Source organism: Miscanthus floridulus, chromosome 14 (assembly GCF_019320115.1).
Source record: "Miscanthus floridulus cultivar M001 chromosome 14, ASM1932011v1, whole genome shotgun sequence".
In the NCBI taxonomy this organism is placed as follows: Eukaryota; Viridiplantae; Streptophyta; class Magnoliopsida; order Poales; family Poaceae; genus Miscanthus; species Miscanthus floridulus.
Window position 1 is genome coordinate 17,475,745 of NC_089593.1, and position 15,585 is coordinate 17,491,329.

The 15,585-nt window shown below is 46.0% G+C and overlaps 3 protein-coding genes across 3 annotated transcripts; 2 read left to right on the forward strand and 1 right to left on the reverse strand.

Moving 5' to 3' along the window:
* Positions 1 to 3,408: 3,408 nt before the first annotated feature.
* Positions 3,409 to 7,524, forward strand: LOC136504492 (mRNA-decapping enzyme-like protein). The gene is made up of 8 exons (XM_066499431.1): positions 3,409 to 3,693; positions 3,795 to 3,835; positions 3,935 to 3,984; positions 5,269 to 5,413; positions 6,029 to 6,085; positions 6,195 to 6,318; positions 6,601 to 7,053; positions 7,129 to 7,524. Exons 1-8 carry the CDS (start codon positions 3,508 to 3,510, stop codon positions 7,180 to 7,182), a joined length of 1,110 nt encoding a protein of 369 aa, XP_066355528.1. The 5' UTR covers positions 3,409 to 3,507; the 3' UTR covers positions 7,183 to 7,524.
* A 247-nt stretch (positions 7,525 to 7,771) lies between these two features.
* Positions 7,772 to 9,170, reverse strand: LOC136505541 (probable F-box protein At2g36090). The gene has a single exon (XM_066500718.1). It carries the CDS (start codon positions 9,092 to 9,094, stop codon positions 8,087 to 8,089), a length of 1,008 nt encoding a protein of 335 aa, XP_066356815.1. The 5' UTR covers positions 9,095 to 9,170; the 3' UTR covers positions 7,772 to 8,086.
* A 675-nt stretch (positions 9,171 to 9,845) lies between these two features.
* LOC136503118 (receptor-like protein EIX2) lies at positions 9,846 to 12,841 on the forward strand. The gene is made up of 3 exons (XM_066498298.1): positions 9,846 to 9,873; positions 10,912 to 11,674; positions 11,782 to 12,841. The coding sequence occupies exons 1-3, from the start codon at positions 9,846 to 9,848 to the stop codon at positions 12,839 to 12,841; spliced, it is 1,851 nt and encodes a 616-aa protein (XP_066354395.1).
* The last annotated feature ends 2,744 nt before the right edge of the window (positions 12,842 to 15,585 follow it).

Below are 15,585 nucleotides of genomic sequence, written 5' to 3' on the forward strand. Positions count from 1 at the left end.
GCAAAGCTACATAAGGCAATTTAAAGGAATGAACTACCCTTTTGTTCGGGTAGGAAGGAGTTTCACCATATGATAATAAATAAAAAAAAGAGGTAGTAGTGCACCCTCGTGGAGCCCCCGAGCGACCTAGGCCAAAAATGTTTGGGTCGAGGCGCTTTTGTAGGAGCAAATGTTAAGTAAACAATGGTAAGACTGAATTTTAGGGGAAGAAACGACATAGCTGTTCCAAGTGCTAGTGAGAAGGTTGTCGTTGTCATCCTTCAGTCGGTAGACGTCCGGTCGGATCACCTTGTCCTTCAGTCGTCCGGATCCTTGCCCGCAACGCCCCCTTTCTTGGCCGCTGCTTCTTCGCCTTTTTCTTCCTTCGGTCCGTCGGCCTATCGCAGAAGGTGCTTGAGGAGCTCACAGTCCTTGTAGAGGTGTTTGACGAGGTAGTCGTGGTTGGTGCACGGGCTCTCCATGAGCTCGTGGAAGTGGCCTAGAAGGTCCTGCTGGGGCTGCTTGCTCGTGTGATCAGCCGTGGCGACCAATGCGGAGTTGGTCAGTCAGTGGCGATATTTTCTATTATTTTTCCCTCTCTGCGTGGAGGGGCCCTCGTCCTAATCCTAGCGCTTGGCCTTGCCCTTGCCTCGGCCTCTGTTGGAGCACTGCAGGAGCGGCGCTCGTCGGATGCGTTGGACAAAGGCCCGTAGTCCCGGGCCATCCGGGCTGGGACTCCGGTCGCTGCTATGAACGTCTTGGTTTGGCCCGAGTCGCTCGTGTGCAGGTGGTCAGTGCGGAGCGGTCGCTAAGCCATGATGAGGCGGAGATGCGGCCTCCTATGCTGCGCTTGGCAGCTATGGCGGTGAGCGTGTGGACCAATTCGTCTAGTGTGTCCCCACTCCCTGGTGGGGAGAGAGGCCGTGAGTCGGTGTCACGATGCAGAGCTCTCCGCCTATTGAACGGCGACGGTCTCCACTAGTGCCCAGAGGTTCCGGTGGATCGTCTGTTCCTGGGGTCGTTCGGCTCGGGAAGGCCGCGCAGAAGCATTGCCGCAGCGTTGATGTTCTGATTGGCCCGAGTGAACTATGGGGGATCGTTCCCCCTGTCCATGGTGTTGCGCTGGACCAAACGGGCGCGACCCCAGGTGTCGCTCGTCGGTTTATGCGCACGGGGCGTAGTGTGGTGCGCTGAGTGCACTGGCGCAGTCTGCGGTTGGTTCAGTCGCTGTTGGCGTAGCTCCTCGCCGTGCTCCCATGTGAGATCGGGGGTCTCCGCATGAGGGTCTAGAGTGATGTGAGTCTGTAAGGACCCCATCACCACCGGTGGCTATCCTGGAACGTCCGCCATAGCGCACTCCCAGGACAGACGGTGGCTAAGTGCCACGTCGCCGATGCTGGAGCCGTCACTCTCAACATCGTCATCCATGAGGTCGAGGAAATAGGTGGGAGCATAGCTCGCCATCCCTATGAATTCGGATGTGAGAGGGGGCGGCGCCGGCATCCTTCGAAGCCCCCGGGCATACGCGTCCACGGGAGACACGAGGCCTTAGGGGAACCGGTCGTATGGCGATCGTGGCGGGGACAACGGGGTCCCTCCGGATAATCGGCGGAAGATAGAGAATAGCAAGTAAATAACAACATGTACATTACTCACAGCGGGGTTTGAGCAGAGAATTTGCTTGGAATGAAGCGCAGATGCCTCGTTGTTGAAGTCGTCACGCGTTCCGGAGCCGATGGAGGGTGCCCCTCCGACGGGCGCTGGAATGAGTGCCTCCTCTCGGAGGTGTAGTACGCCGAGCCAGTTGGCGACGAAGTCCAGGCTTCCAAAGAGGAAGGCCTGGGATGGCTCGGAGACAGATGGAACCCACATCTCGACAGGTGGGAGTGCGGGAAACTCCAGTGAGCCGAAGCGAGTCATATCGTCTGAGCCCGCCATGGCGAAGGTGGCGGAAAAGTGGGTCATCCGATGACGAAAAAGTGTTGAACGTACAGCGTCTTCCCTACAGATGGCGCCAACTGTCGGTGTAGAAAGTGACCAACAAGTAAATATTTGTAGTTTTGTCGTATGTTGTAATCGGAAGTGGCCTAGCACTCAATGACACATGATTTATATTGGTTCAGACAACATGCCCTACGTCCAGTTCGAGTTGGTCGGTGACTTTATGCCTAGAGTCTAGAAGTAACATTTCAAAGAGTAAAATTCACAAAGTGCTCCCTAACCTTGCACATTGGTGTCATATGGGCCACTAACTCCTAAATTTTGCTTTATGGATCCCTAAACTTTTACTATAATGTCCTTTGGGTCTCTAACTCTTGAATTTTGATATTTAAGTTCTAAACTTTGTACGATGATGCCATTTAGGTCCTAAACTTACACATTAATATATAAATGGTGCTAACGTGGCATGCTAATTATATGCTGATTGAGAGATTGTTTATACGTAAATTGATTATAAAACATTGTGCTATTCACTGATTCACGTGTAAAGACCTGATTCACTAGATTGTTGCAGTGACGGATGTTGCCATAAGATACAGAGGGGCCATGCTAAGAGACGAAGCTCAAAACTCATTCCATACATAGTAAAGAAACTTTCTAATTGAAAATATTTAGATAGTTAGAGGAAGTGAATAGCCTATAAAAATTTATCCTTCAATAATAAAGGCGCTAGACAAAGTTCAATAAAAGACAATCCTATCCTAGTAGTCACTACTATGCCTAGCCTAATTATGTACAGGTTTATAGATATCTAATGACTAATGGCAAAAAAAAAATCATTTTTTATTTTCCAAACTGCACTCACACCCTCCATGTTTTGTATAAGATCCGAGCACCGAGCTCATGACCCTATACTCATAAGAGTTAGAACAAGATATAGAGTCCAATTCCAATACATATTGGGTCCCGTCCTACATACATATCTTGTGTATTTTCCAAACCCATGCCCTGTGTTCATATGAGTTAGAACAATCTGCATCCAATATATATACTGAGCCCCGCTGCAACATGGACATGTTTGCTAGTTTGCATAAAGTAGAAAGCAATCGTATTGAGTGATCTCCAACAAGTTTTTAGTCAATTTTGCTAAAATTTAAGTTGTGGACACGTTTTTTTAGTTACAGCGTCTACCTTTTGACATAGGATTAATATCTACTTACACTAATTTTGTTATTATTGGATATATTAGATGAATTTGGACTCAAACGCAATTAAATTAAGGTCGGATTGGCCATTAGTTATTTTGTATTGAGTTAGATTAGACTTGAATTTTTTTCGTTTAATTTAGTTGGATTTGTTTTGGATTTTTACTAATCCATTGCCACGTCTATCCAGGATCCACGCACGAGGGGTGAGGACTGAGGTGTCCCGTGTACGGCGCTGTAAATTTTGTTCCGGAAACATCTCCTCCTCTCCTGTGCTGTGTCTCTCTGCTCACTCCCCCAGTTCCTCTCTCGCTGCTAGAGCTAGACCAACTCTCAGATCCACCCCAATTCCCAACACGCGGAGACCGAGCCCAGTCCAGCGATGCCGCCGCCACCGCCGCCGCAGGCGAACGGGGGGAAGGTGACCCCGAACCTGGCGATGGACGCCGAGGCCACGCGCATGCTCAACCTCACAGTCCTCCAGCGCCTGGACCCCGCCGTCGAGGACATCCTCATCACCGCCGCGCACGTCACGCTCTACGACTTCAACATCGACCTCAACCAGTGGGTGAGCCAGCGATTCTCCGCCTCCTCTCCTCTGCCCGCCCTGTGATCCCATCCGACCCCGATCTGATGCGGGGTTTGTTTTCCTCTGCTTGCGCTGTGCAGAGCCGCAAGGACGTGGAGGGGTCGCTGTTCGTCGTCAAGAGGTGAGTCACGGGGATCTGGGAATCGAGGGTTCTACTCTAGGGTTTCCAGCTGTGCGTCTGTGATCTAATTGCTTCTGGAACCTGTTGGATCGCATGTAGGAACTCCCAGCCGAGGTTCCAGTTCATTGTCATGAACAGGCGCAACACTGGTACGCACATTGCGATCTGCACTGATTTTGCTCGCCTGTTGCTTTGGTCGTTAGCTTGTGTGCTGGTTAGTACATTTTGTGCTTGTAGGATCCGTCGCAAGTGCATTGGGACCTTTAGGCTATGGAGTACGGATCGCGATTAAGCATTCCTTCAGGGCATCCTAATAAGAACTCTAAATGTTAAAGCGGACTAAATAATTTTGCTGCAATACAGAAATGTAAGGTTTCGTTGATTGGCTGACTGCTGCAGCTTCTCGTATTATTGACTATACATCGGATCTTCCAACATAATGTTTTACAAACCACTCGTGATGCTACCACTAACATGTACAAATAGGAAAGGCGACAAAATGACGCAGGGCAAGTAACTCTTTAAAAAATTAAAAAAATGATCCATTTGAGGAACTTTTTTAATAACTACTCCAGATAGGCAGATACCAGCGCATCAATTCCTTTTTAGCTTGTAGAAGTAAACATTCAGCACAGAAATGTGCACTGTTGGCAAAAACAAAAGAAAAGGGTACTGTGTACTGGGATCTAGGTGCTTTGACCTTGAGTATAATCTTTAATTCTGTGTGGGTTAGTACTTACCACCTCAGCTCTATTTCTTAGTTCTTTATTTTGTGCTGTTAAATATGTACAAATACGAAAGGCGACAAATGGCACTAGGGACAACAATGAATAGGGCAAGTAACTCTTTTCTTTTTAAAAAAAGTTGATCCATTTGAGAAACTTTTCAATAAGAACTCAGATACCTGTGCATCAATTCCTTTCTTTTTTGCAAGGAGATGTTAACATTCAGCACAGAGATGTGTCCTCTTGGCAAAAACAAAAAGAAAACAGTACTGGGATCTAGGTGCTTTGACCTCTGAGTAGCAGAATGCTGATATTCTTTAATCCACACTCTGTGTATTCTGCACGATAAAATGAAGATCTGTGATTATGATATTTAATTCTTTGTGTGTTAGTGCTTAGCGTCTCACCTTTTTTTTTCTAAGTTCTTCAATCTTTTTTTTTAAAGGAGTTTTACCTCTGCTTATAAGAAAGCAACAGAATACAACCATCTGCTGGGGGTACCAGTTACAAAAGAAACCAGCACGTTGACAAGCTAATACAGCGACACACGCTCATATCTCGATCACATCAGTAGGAGCTACTACACTAGGAGTGAAAGCCTAAGTTCTTCAATCTTCATATTGTGCTGTTAAAGTGGTACATTTAGAGGCAAACTGATCACTGTGCCAGATTCCTCTTTTGAAAATCTTATTAGTGTCTTCTTAACAGATAATCTGGTGGAGGATCTATTAAGCGATTTTGAATATGAACTTCAGCCACCATATTTGTTGTACCGAAATGCTGCCCAAGAAGTAAATGGTATTTGGTTTTATAACCAGCATGACTGTGAAGCTGTCGCAAGCCTTTTTGGAAGGTAAAGCTTCTCTCCTGCTTGTTCCACTTGTGCTAGTGGGTATAGAGCTGTTATGTGTAATTCAAGCGAACTTTAACTCGAAAGGGGATAGACTGTTATCGTGCGACAAATGGATGGATCTTAAGTTGTATAGGGCTGAACAATGCCAACAAAAGGCAGTTTCTCTAGGTGGAACTACGATGTGTATATACAGGTTGTAGGACCGAACTTGGGATAGGGATATTTTGTAACTTAGTTTCATTTACTGCAATCTTAACTCTTAAGCCTCTAAAAAAACATTTGCTGTGCATTCACTGATTTGTGAATAAGGTTATCCAGTCATTTAGAGGGAGTTAATACATTTGATATGTAAATCAAGAATAATGCATATTGTTATATGCCAGTCAAGTTATCTGTTTTCCTCCAATCCTCTGAGCAGGTGGTATGCCCATCTCAAAAGAAAACCAGAGGGGTTTGAAAAGAAAATAAATGCGATTGCTAGGGATTTTTTACTAGTGAATGATGCTCATTTGATACATGAGGGTCAGAGTTATTATAGGAGACTCTGATATGACCTGTGTAGGTATGGAAACTTTTCCCTTTTGCTCAAATTTTGTTCAATACATTTTCTTGCAGAATACTGAATGCTTATGCAAAAGTGCCTCCAAAACCAAAAGTACCTACCACAAAAAGGTATTTTTGTTTAGTTTCTGGATCCACTGGGCAATATTTTCCCACGTTCTAAGCTCTGTTGTGATCAATATATTGGATTCACCTATGTAGTATTTCTAATGTGCAACAGTGAGTTTGAAGAACTGGAGGCTGTTCCGACATCTGCTGCTATAGATGCCCCCCTTGAACCTCCGCTGTCATCCCCTGCTCTAGTTTCTGATGCACCTGAAGAATCACTGGTTAATTACTTCAACGTATGTTCTCTTCCAGCCTCGTGAAACTCTGTTTCCTTATATGATGCCTTTCAGTTCATTTGATATATTTTGCAGTAGCTTAAGTTGTGTTCAAATAGTAAATATTCTTCATGTATCTGGAGTCTCGAAATGATGGCCATTGCCTCATCCTGATTGATACATGTTTACCAGTATAGTTTAGACTGCTTCTTGCTTGTCATGGTTGTATATAGTTTGGGCTATTATTTTATTTTTTTCCATAGCGTAATGCCTACTTACCTTTTTGTTTTAAACAATCCACAGGCTGCTGCTAGCATTGGGAGTGTATCAAGTGCACAAATGGCTGCCAGAGCACATCCATCGACTGAGGCCGTCGCATCTTCCCATGTGCCGCTGATTGTTCCATCTGCTACTCCAACACATCAAATACCTCATCCTTTAGGGGGTTCATCAGCTCCACCACTTCCCCTCCATGACACAAATCTGCATGCCAGCCATTCTGCAAATCTTCAAACACCAGCTTTCTTTGCACCTCCATCACCTTCTTCAACATCTGTGGCACCACCGGCTTCATCCATGATGCCTACAGCAACGCCTCTTCATCCAACTTCAACAGCTGCTCAACGTCCTCCATATGGCACTCCCTTACTCCAACCTTTCCCCCCACCGTCTCCACCTCCTTCCCTGACCCCTGCACACAATGCACTTGTTATTTCGAGGGATAAAGTTAAGGATGCCCTCCAGAGACTTGTTCAGGTATGCCTCGCATAAAACTGTACAATTTAACAATATTTATTTGCTATATGATTTAACTCTTGCTGTGTCCAACAGAATGACGAGTTCATCGATTTGATATATCGTGAGTTGCAAAATGCGCACATGTAGACTGCTCACTAGTCTGTATGGAGTTTATCAAAAACCAACGATAGTCTTATGGAGCTGCTCGCCGCGACAAAGATTGCCCCCCTTGTTTTTGTTCTTGTGAGTTTTGTATGATTTATTTCTTAAAACTTGTGTATAGCTTGTCTCAAATGTAGAGTGCTTATAGCAGTGCTTGTAAGCATTTGTCCTGCTGGTTTCCAAATAACTGTATTGTCATATAGTATTTATGTAACTGAGTACCAACTACCAAGAATGTTAGATTCCGCGATGCCCGTCCTGGGGTATCTGGATTTTGTAAAACAGGACCTGTGCAGGGAATTTAAATGCCATATTTTTCGTGTGGTTTACCTTGGTGGTTCCTGGACATATTGACTCTGCCGTTTGACATTTTTCTTGGAAGATTTTCAAAATATCAACAATTCTTTTTTGAGTTTTTAAAATCGACAGGAAATTGGAGGGAGCCTTGTTGTATTTTTTAGCTCAGCTTCCATTTCATAAATGTCCAAACTTGTAAGAATAGCGGAGAATGGAACCATCTTTATCATCATTAGTGAAATGAGTAATGAGTCATCTGACCAAGCTCGGATGGCCCTGCCTAAATTGCTGTTCTTGTTAAAACATTTATGTATCCTGTAAACTGCACAATGTAGGTGCTAAAAATGTATGTACTAATAGGCCCCGTGTTTGAGCTTATGAACCAGAATCAATTCTTCAATCCTATTTTTCAGTTATAGAAATAATATTTTTTTCTCACAATAAATCAGCTCTGCAAATCAACCGTAGCAGCGATAAATTCTGCCCAACAGGACCTAAATATTTACAAGTACTGCCTCTGTGCGCGTGTCAACGATAGCTCCCTTCCACTATTTACATTGCTCGGGCAACTTTCGTGGCGTTCACCGGAGTGTCAGGCCGTCAGCATCACCAGGAACCCCAGGAAAGCCGCCGCTCCGACGCCGGAGCAGCAGAGGTCGATGATGCCCTCCCGCCTGGCCTTCCGCTCCTTCCTGTCGGCCGTCCCCTTCACGAACTCTTGGTACCGCAGCTTGGCCTCTTCTTCAGCGCCACGTCCCCGCCTGGCGCCCGCCATGGCCGCGGCCACCACGGCCAGCCCATCCCGTCCGCTGACGCCGCCGCCCTCGGCGTCCTCCACGCACAGGCTGACCTCCCTGACGTGGCCGTACCGCTCGTCGCACGTAACGGCGGCGTCCAGCACGACGCCTCCGCCGCTGACGCCGAGCACGAGCGCGAACCGCACCACGGTCTCCCCCGTGAGCCACCGCCGGTCCACGGACACGGGGCGGCGGCTGGAGGCGTTGACGGCGCGGCCGGACGCTGGGTCGATGAGGACCCAGCTGAGCTCGAGCTCGGCGGGGACGATGGGCGCCGCCGGCAACGTGAAGCCCTCCTGCGCGAGCGCGTCGACGCGGAACGGCGCGCCCAGGAACCAGGCCGAGGACGCGTCAGTCTCCACGGCGCGGGACATCACGCACGCGCCGCCCTGGCGGAGGTCGACGGCGGAGACGAGGTGCGCGGGCAGCTGCAGGCTGCTGAGCGGGGCGGCGCCGGCGGGCGTCGGTGGCTGTGGCAGTGCTGCGACCGGCACGGCGGGGAACGGGAACGCGTCGGCGAAGAGCCGCCGGTGGTGGTGGGCCTTGCCGGCAGCTGTGACGGGGGGCACGTCGCGGAGCGAGGGCCAGAGCGCGAGGCAGAGCGCGCGCCAGGCGGCCGGGTCGGCGGCGAGGTCGCGGAAAGCGGCGGACGTGCAGCCGAGCGCGGCCAGCGACGCGCCGTCCAGGCGGCGGAGCACGAGCGCCAGGACGTCCGCGGGCAGGTCCTCGATGGCCGTCGCGCTCTCGGCGCCGTCGTCCCCCGCGAACGCCGGGCAGCACCGGTTGTCGTGGTTGATCGCCATGAGCTCGCGGATAGGATCGCAGCGTCTGGTAGCAACGGAAGTTGTGGAGGTTCCTTGTATCGGTTGGTTTTGGATACGACCGATGACCGAATCCAGTGTTTGGATATATATATATATATATATATATATATATATATACTTCTCTGTGCGTTTGTCATGAGTGGAGTAGGGTAAGTGGTCTCTGTCGGAATACGACGGTTTCGTGTTCGTCATGTTGATCGTACGGGAGGCTGCCGAGACGAGAAGCCACGGAGCAGCAGCCTCCCTCCAAGACTCAAAAGTCCAACAAGTCCCAATCCCATGGCGTTTGGTCAAAAGCCACGGAGTGATGGACGTGTAATCCGCTTTGACTGACGCGTCACGGTCATCCAAATCCAAGGGGACCCCGCCAGTGCAGCGCAGGCAGAAACGGGATTCAGGTGGTGATGAAGCGGTCACCGTACGCCGTGGTTGGTGTGTCTACTGCACGGCACGGCGACAGCAGCGCGGATCGATCCATTTCCGCTCCCGTCGACGGACGAGGGGCGTCCGTACGTGTGCCGTCCGCGTTGGTGTACACGGCGATGGTACTAGTACTGCCTGACACGTGAGGCTGTCCGTTGGGGAACGTGTGGCACGTGACGTTTCCTTTTTGTCCCACGTGTGTTGTGGTTAAGCTCCGGTCTTCCTGGTACCGTCGTACGAGCCCACCGTCCCAGCAACCGTACTCGTACCTCAGCCTGGGCTGTGGCGAACTACGACACGACACACGATGACTGTCAATGGGCTTCAGATTGAGAGTTTGTTTCGGTAACCGAGTTTGTAAAATCCTATACTAATTAAAAAAAATGACCTTGAATCATTTGTAGTGCTCGACAACGTATAAACTTTGTAGTTGAATCTTCTTTCGGATTAATTAGGTCCCTAAATATATAAAAAAAGATTCATATAAGTCAATACTCTCTCCGTTCTAAATTATAAGTCATTTCAACTTTATTGGAGAGTCAAAGTATCTCAAATTTGACCAAAATTATAAGGAGAGTTACAAAAACTTATGAATGAAATAGGTATACTATGAAAACATAGTCAATAAATAATCTAATGATACTTATTTGGTATCATAAATGATATTATTTTATTATATAAATCTTGGTCAAACTTGAGATGCTTTGGCTCTTAAGAAAGTTGAAATAACTTATAATTTGATTTGAGATGGAAGGAGTACAAAAGAATAGAGGCTTTTACGTGTGTGCCATTATAAAAGTTGGTATTACCCACAAGCCATTACAAAAGTTGAGTTTTCATAGGTGCCACTGCTCTAAACTCTTTTATCATCCACGCCACTTCTGTTAGATTTGGCTCTAACGGTGTCAAACTACATATACGAAAAGTCAAAAATACCCTCTGGTCTGAATCTGCAATTAATTTTTTTTGAGCATCTTAACGATATCAAATGAAAAAACTCAAAACTAGAAAGTTGTAGATCTCGTCGAGATCTACAATATTTATATAAAAATTATCTTCACTTGATTCAGTACAAAAAATATGACTTTTTTCTAAGAAAATCACATCTTTTTTGTACGGAATGAAATAAAAATAATTTTATACATAAATTATAGATATTGTCTAGATCTATAACTTTCTAGTTTTATTTTTTTTTCATTCGAGGTCATTAAGATGCTCAAAAAATTAACAGCATATTCAGATCTGAGGGTGTTTTTGACTTTTCATACTCACGATTTGACACCGTTAGAGCCAAATCTATCTTTGGCCCCGTTCGCTAGTCTGAAACTTGGCTGAAACTGGCTGAAAAACACTGTTGTTCTGGCTGAAAAAAGAAGCCGAACAAGCCGAATATGGGGTAAGCCGAACAGGGCCTTTAACCAATATTAGTGGGAAAATTCCAAGTTGGATAAACCGATGGACTGATTTGGGCAATCTTCAACTCTCTTATAACAGGCTTATGGGACCAATACCGCTTGAAATTGGTATGCTCAGCAAACTAAAAAAATTGTATCTAGATGACAACCAGTTCAATAGCTCTATATCAGAGGATCATTTAGCTAATCTAGCCAATTTGGAGGAACTGGCCTTATCTTACAACTCCCTGCACATGACGATCAGCTCGGATTGGATTCCTCCCTTCAAATTGCGTCTGGCCGCTTTCGGCCGTTGCAAAATGGGGCCACATTTTCCTTTGTGGATTGAAGGGCAGAGGGATGTTAGTTTGCTTGACATTTCTGATGCAGGCATAGTTGATCATCTCCCAGATTGGTTTTGGACTGCATTTCCAAACCTTCAAACCTTGAACATCTCTTGTAACCAAATCAGTGGAAGGCTACCAAGGACACTGGATTTTATGTCTTCAGCTACATTTTTTGACCTCAACTCCAACAACCTCACAGGTACTCTACCACAGTTACCGAGGTATTTGGTGGTACTTGACATTTCCAAAAATTCTTTATCAGGGCCACTGCCGCGGAAGATCAGAGCTGCATCCCTTACTGATTTATTACTTTCTGACAACAATATCAGCGGTACAATCCCGAGATATATTTGTCAATTGCAGTTCTTGTCAGTATTGGATTTGGCAAAGAACCTGTTCGCTTGGTCGTATTTGGTAAACAATATCAGCCAACGAACGGTATTTTTCTCTTACACCAAACCAGCCAACAGTACTTTCAACCATGGCTTATAAGTCAAATCAGTCCAAACGAACAGGCTCTCCTATGTACGGAAGGAACCGAGACAACCAAAACAGTGAAAACTACCATTTCAGCTCTGGTCTTGAATAATAACAAACTGTCAGGCGAATTCCCAGCAACTTTGCAGGGCTGCCCCAAGTTGATTCTACTCGATCTTTCCTACAACAACTGTGCTGGAGAGTTACCAACATGGATGGCAGAAAAGTTGCCAAAATTATCTTATCTTCAATTGCGGAATAATATGTTCTTGGGTCCTATCCCGGTGCAGCTCACAGAACTTCGATATCTACAGTTCTTAGACCTTGCGCATAACAGAATGTCAGGCAGCATACCTCATTCATTGTCCAAGCTGAAAGCTATGACTCATGACAAGGATCACCTGCAACAGTTAGGTAACCCCTTACTCTGGAGCTATGATAGGCCAGCATCCCCAGGCATATATGAGATGCAAAAGTATGATGATAGCCTAGAAGCAGTAATGAAAGGCCAATATCTTGATTACACCAGTAACATCATATACATGGTTGGCCTTGGTCTCTCCCACAACAATTTAGTTGGAGAGATTCCAGATGACATAACATCTCTTATTGGACTGAGGGGCTTGAACATCTCCCATAATCAGTTATCTGGTAAGATTCCAGAGAAGATTGGCCTGCTACAGTCACTAGAGTCTCTCGATCTGTCATGGAACGAACTCTCTGGTGAAATTCCTTCCAGTCTCTCAGGCTTGACAATGTTAAGCAAGCTGAACCTGTCATACTATCTCTCCGGAAGAATACCCTCAGGTGATCAGCTGCAGGCACTGATAGATCCAGCTTCTTCGTACATTGGCAACGACTGTCTCTGTGGGCCCCCAGTTTCCAGGAATTGCTCGGGGCCTGAGGTTGCTAGCGGTCATCTTGATGAGCATCAGTCAGGTTCAGAGGTAAGGAACTTGTATCTTGGCATGGCTGCAGGATATGTTTTGGGCCTTTGGGTGGTCCTTGTTACATTGTTATTTGCCAGGACGTGGAGAGCTGCTTATTTCCAGCTCTCTGACAAGCTATTAACCTCAGCAGATTGAATAAATAGCCTATTGTCTTCAGCATTGGACGCCAGGACTTGATCAGCATCAAGGTCTTGTGAATGATCACCAATGGAGACGACAGCACCTTCTTGTTAATCGCCACATCATTTCGAGTCTACCAAATTGTCCAAAGAGCACCCGCACATATGAATATTAACACTTGTTGTCTTTTTCCTCTACGTCTGTCAACAAACTCTACAAAAAACTTTGAGCAATTGGCTGGTGAGCTTTGCCAACCAAAAGAATCCCTAAGAAAGGCCCACATGAAAACAGCAACAGGACATTGGAATAGAACGCGATCAGAAGTTTCAATTTTGTCACAGGTGGCGCACTCCACCGGGCCAGACCATTTCTTCTTCTTCAATTGCACACCTGATTGGATTATGTCATGGACTGCCATCCAAATGAAAATTTTAACTTTTAATGGGATATTGCATTTCCATATTAACATCATCTGGCTATCTCTAACACCACCTGATGTTAAAAGCTTGTACAAAGAACTGGTAGAATACTTTTTAGATTTCTCAAGTGCCCATACCACCCTATCTCTGCCTTCTGATAATGTAACCTCATTTAACAAATCATGAAGTTGTGTACAGTCTGCAGTAAGATCTTCATTAAGTTGTCTTGTAAATTGGCTCTCCCATTGACCACTACTAAAAGCTTGAGCTACCTCTATATCAGGTTTAGAAGTTATTTGAAACAATCTATGAAACGGAACTTTCAGGGGACAGTCACCCAACAGTCACGCCAAAATCTTGTTTGTTGGCCACTCTTATGTCTACTGCTCTGCCCATTTGGTACCATTTTCTTAACTCTAACAATGATCTCCAGAAACAGATGGGAATATAGACATGCAAATTTGTTTGTTGGGACTGTTTGTTTCTAAAAAAACGAATTTGAAAAAAAATTGTAAAATAAAAAACCCCCGAAATATCCAAGCCATTCTTCATCCCCAAAGAGCCCAATAAGGTTCGTCGGCCTCGTCGTACCTCCGTCGTCTCGTGCAAGCGAAGGTCCTGATGGGCTCCAACTTGTTTGGACCTCCAGGCCCAGCAACTGCAGATAAATGTAGCCAAAAAAAAACTTGGCTCCTTTCCGTCACGTGGACCTTCAGGCTCCATCCTCACGCTTTGTCCATGCACTTCCGTTGCGGAACATGCATGGGTTTTGCCGCCACAGGCTACCTCCTAGCTGTTTGCAATGCTGAGGGCCTGCTTGGCACGGCATCTCTCTGGCTCCGGCATTGGCTTTTGTGGAGAAGCCTTGCCAAATGTTTTTTTAGGAGCCGTTTCTAAAAAAAAAAAAAAAGCAGAGGAGTCAGAGTCGTTTTGAAGGAGCCATAAATTGTAGTTTCTTCAAAACGGCTCTGGCTCCTCTAGAGGAGCTCCTCAAGAGGAGCCGTGCCAAACACCCCCTGAATGTGCAGAAGCTCAAACTTGTCTCGCTGCGCTGCAAGCAGCGTCAAATCAAGGCATCGACAGGTTAATCCTGGAGTCTGATTCTATGACCATGGTGAAGGCCTTATGCTCTGAAGCCCTTGATCGGAGCCCAGCTTCAGTTATCTACAAGGAAGTACGAGAATTGATTAACCTGTCTTTAGAGTCGGTGAACGTAGTTCATGTTCCACGGTCTTGTAATATATGTGCACATGAATTAGCTCGCTTGAGTCTTGGTTAGGACCCGGATCAGTCGTATGTTTGGCTTGATCCTCTTTCAAGTTTTGTATCGAATCTGTTGGTTTGCGACATTGCTGAACCTCATATTATTGAATGAATGAAAGACTGAGCGTGTTTGATCAAAAAAAGAAAGGCTGCACCAAAAGCCTCCTTTTTGCCTCCACAATGCATGTTCTTTTGTGGATACACCGGCTGTTTGGCTACCTTGTACTGTATTTGGCTCTAATAAACCTGTTCAAATCAAAATCAAATACAGTTGCAGCGAAGTTCAGATCGTTGGGATAGCCGATAGCTTTTGTGTAACCTTCAGACTCCAGTGCCACCCAAGCAACCCAACCCCAGGCCTCGGCTCATACGGAGGTGTCTGACCCAACAAAATATGAACGAAACCTGCAGCCCACCATGCGAAGCCTCAAGTGTTGGCGTTTCAATATATTTTCATTTTCATTCATACAAAAAAAAAACATTTCGGGTTGTGCGCCACCTCAACATGAGCTCCTTGCATTTATCTATATTTAAGAATATTTGCTATGACTGGAAGAAGAATTCCTTGTTGACAAATCACTTAACAGTTAACACTGTCACTTTCTCTATGTTGTACTTGGACTATTCTTTTCATTCGCGACCCTTCCTATTATAAAGACTACAGCAATAACTTGTGCAGCTTCGATCCAACGATGGCAGGATCAGTTTTTTATACACACAACATGCACGCAAATAATAGCAGTATTTAACGACACTCGCATTGTATTGTCACTAATTTGTACAAGCAGTTTCAGAAAGCCATGTTCTTGTAGTCTCTTTCAGTCTGCGTTACTCCACTGATCGAGACAATCCTTCAGGGTCGACAAAAGCTTATCACCGGGCTCGCGCGTTGATTATGACGACGACCGGCTCGTTTGGTTGGTCTCTGTGACAACTGACAAGTTAGGCCTTCGCAGATTAACTGCGATCCAATAATGTGTAGTGCCGCAGTATTGTTTTAATTTTATAGCTTTAATTTTATGGCGTTCCCAGATTAACATGCCACAAAACAATACTGTGGCGTGACGAGACTCAAAT

Excerpts from the sequence above, each read along its gene's own strand:
- LOC136504492 (XM_066499431.1), top strand. The coding sequence starts at position 3,508 with ATGCCGCCGCCACCGCCGCCGCAGGCGAACGGGGGGAAGGTGACCCCG. Across the intron at positions 3,694-3,794 it reads ACATCGACCTCAACCAGTGG|AGCCGCAAGGACGTGGAGGG; the intron begins GTGAGCCAGCGA and ends TGCGCTGTGCAG. Across the intron at positions 7,054-7,128 it reads CCCTCCAGAGACTTGTTCAG|AATGACGAGTTCATCGATTT; the intron begins GTATGCCTCGCA and ends TGTGTCCAACAG.
- LOC136505541 (XM_066500718.1), bottom strand. The coding sequence starts at position 9,094 with ATGGCGATCAACCACGACAACCGGTGCTGCCCGGCGTTCGCGGGGGAC.
- LOC136503118 (XM_066498298.1), top strand. The coding sequence starts at position 9,846 with ATGACTGTCAATGGGCTTCAGATTGAGA. Across the intron at positions 9,874-10,911 it reads CAATGGGCTTCAGATTGAGA|AAGCCGAACAAGCCGAATAT; the intron begins GTTTGTTTCGGT and ends GGCTGAAAAAAG. Across the intron at positions 11,675-11,781 it reads TTGGATTTGGCAAAGAACCT|TCCAAACGAACAGGCTCTCC; the intron begins GTTCGCTTGGTC and ends AAGTCAAATCAG.